Source organism: Tasmannia lanceolata, unplaced genomic scaffold (genome assembly GCF_043159265.1).
Source record: "Tasmannia lanceolata isolate RefF3 unplaced genomic scaffold, GAP_Taslan_0.1 ptg000008l, whole genome shotgun sequence".
In the NCBI taxonomy this organism is placed as follows: Eukaryota; Viridiplantae; Streptophyta; class Magnoliopsida; order Canellales; family Winteraceae; genus Tasmannia; species Tasmannia lanceolata.
The window spans coordinates 69367299-69376521 of NW_027518685.1; the positions used below are offsets into that span (position 1 = coordinate 69367299).

General features: G+C 39.4%; 1 protein-coding gene across 1 annotated transcript; it reads left to right on the forward strand.

Annotated features, from left to right (window-relative positions):
* The first annotated feature begins 3385 nt into the window (after positions 1 to 3385).
* LOC143883275 (uncharacterized) lies at positions 3386 to 6469 on the forward strand. The gene is made up of 5 exons (XM_077386620.1): positions 3386 to 4463; positions 4520 to 4648; positions 4735 to 5153; positions 5256 to 5861; positions 6041 to 6469. Exons 1-5 carry the CDS (start codon positions 3386 to 3388, stop codon positions 6467 to 6469), a joined length of 2661 nt encoding a protein of 886 aa, XP_077242735.1.
* The last annotated feature ends 2754 nt before the right edge of the window (positions 6470 to 9223 follow it).

Consider the following 9223-nt stretch of genomic DNA (forward strand, 5'->3'; position numbering starts at 1 on the left):
TTTTTTATGACAGTGATTGATAATGAAGGGAGGATACGTTAAATGAGCAGGGGGAATAAGATGTCTTATAAAACGAGAAAATCCTGAAATAATCCCGAGAATTTAAGAAATATCACGATATTTTCATTTTTATAATTCATTGTGAAAATAGCATGATAATTTAATGATATTTTTTATTTTATACTTTTTCTTAAATTATACATTTTTATTTAGCCTACTGATGATATTTGTTAGAAAATTAATCAATCTTAAGCGGAAAAAGATCGTTACCTCTGCCATGATGATCAAATTGAAGGTGCAAATGATGCACATTATCTGAACGTTGAATCATCTCCTTGACGAACTTAGTTTTGATGTAGCCTTCAGATCTATCCAAAGCCTTATGCTTAAATCAATGTGAATCCCAAGTAGGACAACCACGAAACAGGGGGTGGGAGTTGGTTGGCTATTAAAATTTTAAGCTCTTTAAACGTTGATCTTTAATCCTAACCCTTTTGCTTATTAATCTTTAGTTGAGTGGTTAGCCAAGTAGAATGAAAATATAAACACGATAAGCATAACTAAGAGAAGAAAAGAAGATATGGGAAAGAGAAATGTACACCGATCATTTATAGTGATTCAGCCTTCAAACCATGGCATACTCCACTCTTCTCAAGTTTTGCTCATCGAGGCAATCTACTATTGCTATCCTCCCTAGTAGGCCGGATGCGAGCCCATACAAGCTTGAAGCTTCAAGGGGTTTAATATTGGTGCCCTTCCACCTTTACAATGAGAATTAATGAAGAAGAGAAAGATCTTGCTTTGCCTCATTTTAGGGGCTGATTGCACGATGAAGAATGATGAAGAAATCTCTCACAATAGAATACAAGTTGAGTATAATCCAATCTCTCAAATGTTTTAGCCAAATCAAGACACAAGAGATGGAGACAGTAGTTTTAAATCCAAAATAGGTTTGCAGATGTTTAATCAATGCTTAAGAGTGTTGGTGAGTCATTAGAATTGAAATAAATGCAAATGGATGTGTATTTATAATGTACCAACAAAAACTAGCCGTTTTACGGCTCTAACGGCTCTGGCGATAGACCTCTCGGTCGACCGCCCAACTAGCCGTTGGGCTATTTTAAAAAGCTAGTTTATTGGGCATGGTCGACCACGGGGTCTCGGTCAACCAATCTTGGTCCACTGGACGGGGTTCGGTAGACCGCCCGATAGACTGTTCCTTTTATTTTTTGCAATTTGTTGGCTCGCAATCGACTGAGGATCAAGGACTTTCCAATTTTTTGTTCAAAACCATTTTTATGAATTTTGAAGTTTGGGGACTTGGTTTTAAAATCATTTTTAAAACATTTTTGTAATATTTTTAGTGCGACTTAACCTTGGAAAATATTAAGAGACAGGATATACATTCTAAGTTGAAAGTTCACTCTCTTAAACATGTCTTCCACTTGATTTTCTTCTTGATGCTTGCTTGCTTGAAACCGACTTCAATTGAGCTTGTCTCTTGGATATCTTCCAAGGATGAGTGTCTTCCATTTAGGTCTAGATCTGTGACATTGTTTATGGTTTATCCTCACGCTTTGAAGGATGTGCAGTGCTAGATGAGATATATCCACTGTAAACCGTCTTACGCACATACGCTTCAAGGCAACTCATTAGTCCCTAAAACTAACCAATTTGGGTTTGTTAACCATCAAAACATAGGTGATTAGTTGAACCCTTGGGCTAACACAATGGAATAACTGGTTGTTCATGGTAGATCCAGGATGCGCCAGAGAAAACAAAGCCCTAACAACCTTTGATTACAGTTAAGTGTTCTTTCTTACATTAAGCAAACACATCTTTAAAAGGTTAGGGATAAATCAGTTTCCTAATTACTCTGAAACTCCTCTTCACTTTGGGATCTTACTGAGAATTATTGTAAAACCCGACCCCACTTTGGGTCGGTGAAGTAGGGTATCTTACACAATCAAAGGGCATGCTGTGTTTCTTTAGAAATTTGATAGTTTAATGGGTTCAATTCTCCAACAGTCCTATTCCCCTCATTGATGGATTTTCAATGGCGAAGACACCTGTAGCTTCCATCCTTAGAGAATTGTCATTTCCCTAATTTTCCCAATAAGGAAGTATTCGGAATGTCCCCTAATAAATTAATTTTATAGTCATATGCCAATGCCACCATACAACCCTTTAAATTGTAAGCGTAATATATATATATATATATATATATATATATATATATATATATATATATATATATAGAGAGAGAGAGAGAGAGAGAGAGAGAGAGAGAGAGAGCGAGAAGGGTTTCTGCTAACTTTAGCAGCTAGCTTAGCTGCTAACGTTATCGTAAAACAGCAGCTAGCTTAGCTGCTAACGTTAGCGTAAAACAAGGGTGGGCCACATTGTTGGGCTGATCCGAAGCATTCATTTGAAAGGCGCCATCATGGATGGGGTGTGTACCAACTCATTGGATCATCATAGGATGTCCATTTGTGGGGGTGAAAATGGACAGAGACTGTTTGTCCACTAATCTGCCCATTTTTTCACCCCACAAATGGACAACCTAAGATGATCCAATGGAGTTGATTTCTTGTGGACACCCTATCCATGAAAGGGCCTTCCAAATGAATGCTTTGGATCCCCCCAACAATTTGGGCCCACCTTGTTTTACGCTAACGTTAGCAGGAACCCTTTCCTCACATATATATATATATATATATATATATAGAGAGAGAGAGAGAGAGAGAGAGAGAAGCTTAATACGAACTGTCTTATTTTTTAGTGTTCATGCGACTAGTGTAGCAAATTTTTAGGTATGCCACACTATTCAGGGACCATTTTACACAAAAAAAATGATTACTCTAAAAGAAGTTTAAAAATAATGCCTTGTATTATAATTTTGGGCAAGGTCTATGGTCGGTTGAACAAATGAATGGGTTAGATCACTTAGATAGGTGGGCCCCATCGCATAAAGTGAGGTGTAAATGGTGGGCTGTGCTCTATGCATGATTTGGATGGTGAATGGTGGGGCCACATCTCATAGATTTATGAGGGTTTTTGAATACGTATTCCATTTTGGGCTAAGCTAAGTTAGAAACTAGATACTTCAACTAGGTAATTATTAATCTGCTAGGTATAATTATTAAGCTGCTCTCTTACTGATCTGAAATCTGTTGGTCAAGTTTTATCTTGGCATAATAGTTCCAGGGTGGATAACATTAAACTGAGAAGACTTGATCGTGCTCTTGTAAATGTTGATTGGCTCTCTGATTTCCCGCATTCTTTTGCTCATTATAAGAACTCTGGTCTCTCTGATCATGCTCCTATCATTGTGAACCTTTCTCCTACTCAGGGATCAGGTAGTAAGCCTTTCAAGTTCCATAATATGTGGTTGTCTGATACCTCCCTCTATGAAGTTGTGGAAAGAAGCTGGGCTGCTAGACTCAAAGGTAACCCCATTTTTCGGATTTGTAAAAAGCTCCAGGGTGCCAAATTGGCTATAAGAGATTGGAACAAGAATTTTTTTGATAGGATTGATATTAAAGCTCTGTTGGTTCGTCAAAATCTCAGTGATGCTCAGGATAGAATAGCCAGGGATCCTTGCAATGTTGGCCTCCGAAGTGAAGAGAAGACTATTCAGGCGGAAAATATTGTTCTTTCCACGCATGAAGAGCAGTTGTACCATCAGAAATCTCGTGTTAGCTGGCTGAATTTGGGGAACTCTAACACTTCTTTTTTCCATTCCGCCATCTCTATGCGGAGAAATCAGAATGCTATTTCTGTTATTGAGGACCATAATGGTGAGATTTGTACTGACCCTAGATCGGTTGAGGAGGTTTTAGTTAATCACTTTTGTGCTCTGCTGAACCACTCTCTGACTTCGAATGGGGTAATTCCTGAACCTACTCATTGTTTATCTAAAGAAGATGCTGATATGCTCATTTCTCCTGTCTCTTCTGCTGAAATCAAAGATGTGGTTTTCCATTGTGATGGCAACCGGGCTCCTGAGCCTAATGGTTTCAACGGGGCCTTTTTTAAAACATTTTGGTATTTGGTTGGTATTGATGTGATTGAGGCCATTCAGTATTGCTTCAGCTCAGGTAACATCCTTCCTGTCCTGAACACTACTTTTTTTTCTCTCATCCCTAAATGTAATGGGGCCTGTAAACCGGACCAGCTTAGACCCATTTGTTTGTGTAATTTTGTTTACAAGGTTATTACTAAATTGATGGCCAACCGGCTCTCTAAAGTCATGAATAGTACCATTAGTCCTAATCAGCCTGCCTTCATCAAGGACAGACTTATTCAGGATAATGTGCTTCTCACCCATGAATTGTGCCATAATTTCCATAGAGACAATGGAGTTAAAGCTATGTGTATCAAATTGGATCTTCGGAAGGCTTATGATGACGTTATTCATGATTCCCTCATTCAATTCATGACTAAGGTTGGGTTCTCTCAGAGTTGGTGTAACTGGGTTCTTCAATGTATATCCTCTGGTTTTTTTTTTCTGTGCTAGTCAATGCCTCTCCGAAGGGGTTCTTTCCTTCCTCTAATGGGCTCCGACAAGGGGACCCTCTTTCCTCCCTTCTGTTTTGCTTAGTTAAGGAGATGTTATCCTGTTCACTTAACAGCGCTCTGGCCTTGGGTAAATTTAAAACCCCATTTTTCAAAGGGAATCTGTCTATTTCCCACCTTATGTACGCTGATGATGTTATGATTTTTCTACTCCAGATGTAGAATCTGTTGATGGGATCTTAGATTGCCTTAAGTCTTTCAGAGATATTTCTGGGTTGGAGGCTAATGTTCTGAAAAGTGAGGTTTTTATTACTGGTATCCATGACCATCTCAGGCAAGTTATTTGTTCCAAGCTCAATATTGATGAAGGTCGCCTTCCCATCAGATACTTGGGCCTCCCATTTATCACCTCCAGATTGACTAACCAAGACTGTCAGCCGCTGCTGAGTAAGATCCGGAAACGACTTGCTATGTGGGGTAATAAAATGTTGTCTAGAGCGGGCCGTTTGGAACTTATTAAGTCAGTGCTCTCTTCTTTCCAAGTGTACTGGTCTGGAACCTATAACATCCCTGCGACTATTCTTCAAGACATTGAAAAGATTTTTCGGAATTTTTTCTGGGCTGGCAAAGATCAGGTGAAAAAATATCATTAGATCTCCTGGGATCTTATTTGCCGTCCAAAAGAAGAGGGAGGTGCTGGAATTCGTAGGCTAGGTGACATTAATAAAGTTGCTCAGGTTAAGCTTCTTTGGCACATCGTTAATAACAGGAAATCATTGTGGGTTAACTGGTTTAAACTTAAATATCTCAAGAAGAAGAATTTCTGGGAAAGGCCTATGCCTTCGAAACCTCCTTGGAGGGTTAGAAGTATTTTTAACTACAGGGAATTTGCTAGTTCTCAAGTTTGTTATGTCATTGGGCATGGGAAGGGGATCAATTTTTCGACTCAACCCTGGCATCCGAATGGTCCTATATGTAAGCAAACTTCTGAAGGAGTGTTCTTCAATCAGATGAATCAGGCTACCATTGCGGGAATGCATGAAGATGGGAGCTGGGACCAGATAATCAGCTTTCCTAATTTGTCCCAACTCAGGGGCATTATCAGTACGGGGATTTTCCTGAAAGATTCTGAAGACCAGGTCATTTGGAAAGCTTCTCCTGATGGGAAGTTCTCCCTCAAATCGGCTTGGGACCAAATTAGAACTCGGTATTCTCGGCCGGCTTGGGCTAAGACTATTTGGGCCAATGGGCACATCCCGAGACATAGTCTCATTGCTTGGCAGGCTCTCAATAATCGGCTCTACACCAGGGACAGGCTTGGGTTCCTCGGTGTTAATAGGGAGGTCAACTGCTTACTGTGTCATGTTGGAGTAGAGTCTGTTGATCATCTTTTTTTCCTATGCTCTTTCTCGGCCTGGATTTGGAAATCTATCCTTTCGAGGTGTGGTCATAGGGGAGAGCCTCAAAAATCGGTTTTAGTTGAAGAACACTGGATCGTAACAAAATCGATGGGATTGGTCAGGTGGCGACTATTATAAGAGTTGGATTCTGCTCTGCTATCTATAAGATTTGGGAAGAAAGGAATAAGAAATATCATGGGACTCAGCCTCGGCATAAGCAACAAATCCTTCATTCTATCTTCTCCATTATCACTTCGAGGCTCTCTTTTCTCCAGCTTGAAAATCCCAGGACTCAAAGCAATATAAAAATCACTGAATTCTTTGGTTTAGGGTGTTTCCAAGCTAGTAAAGATGTTCAGTATTGTTCTTGGCATAAGCCCCCCATTCAGTTTTTCAAGCTGAATACCGATGCGGCCATCCATGGTGATAATGCTGGGTTGGGTGGGCTTATTCGTGACTCGTCGGGGAAGGAGGTTGCTGCTTGTTCTGTCAGGTTACCTGCTGAAGAAATTCATGTGCTGGAAAATGAAGGCTATCCTTCTGGGGGCTAGACTTGCAGCGGAAAAGGGTCTCACTTATACTTTGATTGAATCCGATTGTCTAACTGCTGTGAATGTCATCAATGATGATTGAACCTGTCCCTGGTAGGCCATCCCGGTTCTTGCTGATATTCGGGATGCTCTTTTATGTCTGACTAACTGGAAGTTATCCCATGTGTGGAGGGAAGCTAACACTGCTGCTAATTTTCTCTCTAAACCCACTTGCTGCATTGAGGGAGTGGATATCCTCGTGGTTGACCTCTCTATAGATTTGCTGGCCATCATTGTAGCTGATTCTAATGGGACTGTATACCCTCGCTTGTAGTTTTTTTTTTTTCCTTGTCTACCTTGCCTATTTTGGGTGTTTGAGCTGTAAATGGGAGCTTGTTCCCTCTTTGTTGGCTTTTGAGCCCCCCTAGATGTAATCTGTTTTCATTATCTATGTTATCTGGTAGGGGTCCTGCCTAACCCCAACTTACCCATCAAAAAAAAAAAAAAAGGTATAATATTCTAAAGTCCTAAATGGTAGTGGGTCCCAATTACTACCTTTTTGAAATTCAAAGAGGTGGAGGAGGAGTTCTCATTCCCTGAGACTCCTAGAAAGAGGATTACACTTGAATCAATAGTTCGTCTTTCTTGTGGACGTTGTTAGTGTTGCAAAGAGGTGAATATGAGAGAGGATTTTAAGGATTTGTTTTAAAGTAATACTTATCTCTATTACCAAAATTGAGTGTTTGAGTTGGCGTAGGAATTCAACCCCGCAGAAGCAAAAAAAGAAAGAAAAAGAAAAGCGATATAGGAAAATCTTAAAGAGAGAGAGAGAGAGAGAGAGAGATAATGGAACGAAAAGAAGAAGAGAGCATGATTCGCCTTCGTCAAGCGTCCTCAACGCCGTCGTTACGTCAACGGTAATAGGGCTCAAGCAATCCACAATACTTTGGTTCAAACAAAGGAGGTAGGTGATGATCGTATTTCCAAATTCCTTTTTCGCACCGTTTACATGTGTAGTTTAGAGAGCTTTTAAATTCTTCCTCATGAATGCATGATTTTCCCTGATCTAATACCAGAAGTCAACTTTTCGATGGTGGCGCGACCATTGGATTGGCAATTACATTTCCGTTGGGCTGAGTGCTCTCGGATGGTATGACCTATATCATTTCCCATTTTCCATTTTCTCGGATGGTATGACCTATAAGATATGGCCCAGTCATTGTATTGGTTGTCTCTGTGTTGTGACTTGTGACTTGTGAGATCCAAAGATCTTAAAAGAGGGGGTGGGAATATCATTTCCCATTTTCTTTATTAAATCTATAGTTTACTTTTCTTAAAGCGGGTAGTATTATGACAGAAAAATAATAAAATCCTGTAAAAAAATACATCAGTCTGGGTGAGGAAATGCTATTGCCCCATACCTGTTGAGACAGCAAATGTGAATGTCAGATTATTCCTTGATAAATCCAGGTTTGAAGGGAGGAGAGGTTGCCTAGACATGATGGAAGACTTTGATCGTGAAGATTGTTAGATCCGAGATCTAGTTGCGTGAGTCTCTTCAAGAAATTAACATAAACCTACAAGAAAAATTATCAAGGCATAAAAACCCAAAACCCATTTATTTATTACTAAACAATAAATTGCTCTTGCTGCAAGGGAAAAATCTCGAAGTTTTATATTACTTATATGAAAATTGCTAGAAAAATCACCCTTAGATTATTATTTTTCCTATGATTACTTTTTGGAACCACTTGTGTCTTGTGGACATGATCAATTCTGTTGATTTGGCTCTTTATCATTATCCCAATCTTTGATTTTGTTTATTTCACAACGTAGACTGAAATCATATGGTTACGGTTTATTTAGAGGGGTACCATTGTAAAATGAAAGTCCTAATAAATAAAACTTTGTAATCAATCAATGGAAACGGAAGAAATTTTATAAAAAATTTCTTTTCCAAACTTTTTAAGAAAATTCCTGCAATCCAAAAGGGCCATGAGCATGAATGTGATTACAACCATTGACCTTGTACTTCCTCATGGGGTAGCCCATAAGGTTCTGATCACATTAGAAAGGGCGGTGATAAATTCCCCCCTTGGACTCGGCATTCGCCCCCTTTAACGCCTCTCTAATAGAAGTTAAAGCTTTAAGAGGGTGGTTTTGTCTATTTGCAAAACCTGGCTTAGGGCTTCATATTAAACACCTAAAAATACAACTTTTGGGTTGTTTTTCCAAAGTTTCACCCAATCTAATCGTGCAACAGCCCTAAAAGAGCGTGTTCGTGTGCCCTAAAGGAGCGTGTTCGTGTGGGAGAAAGTGGAGAGACCATTCTTGGAGGCCGGAAATCGTGATCGAAGCTAAGATCCCATCCAAAAAATCTTTAAAAACCCTAAGATTTAAGTTCTGTTGATTTGGAATAATGTCGTTTTGGACATATAATTGCGTTTGAGAGGTCTCCGGGATTGATCTCGGATTCCTTGTGGTTCACCTTGTTCTTGGATCTCCATCGAACCCAAGATCTTTCGGTTTTGGTCTAACCCTCTGATCGCCGCACCATTGGACCCACTTTCCATTTCTTCCCCTTTTATTCCCTTCTTTTTTCTTTTCTTTTTTGCCTAATTTATCCAAGAAAAACAAAACTTTTTTGTATGGCATTGATCCACCAGCATATAAGCATGAGTTGAATGAAGGAAAAAATATGTTGTTTTTGCTAAAACCGAATAGACAATTAATCTAATGTGTATGTGTTATTTTAAGAATTGAAGGAAGGAAAAT

Bases quoted from the DNA above. Each gene is read 5' to 3' on its own strand.
- LOC143883275 (XM_077386620.1), top strand. From the start codon at position 3,386: ATGTGGTTGTCTGATACCTCCCTCTATGAAGTTGTGGAAAGAAGCTGG. The intron at 5,154-5,255 runs GTGAAAAAATAT...AAAGTTGCTCAG, and splicing joins TCTGGGCTGGCAAAGATCAG to GTTAAGCTTCTTTGGCACAT. The intron at 5,862-6,040 runs GTCAACTGCTTA...GGGATTGGTCAG, and splicing joins TCCTCGGTGTTAATAGGGAG to GTGGCGACTATTATAAGAGT.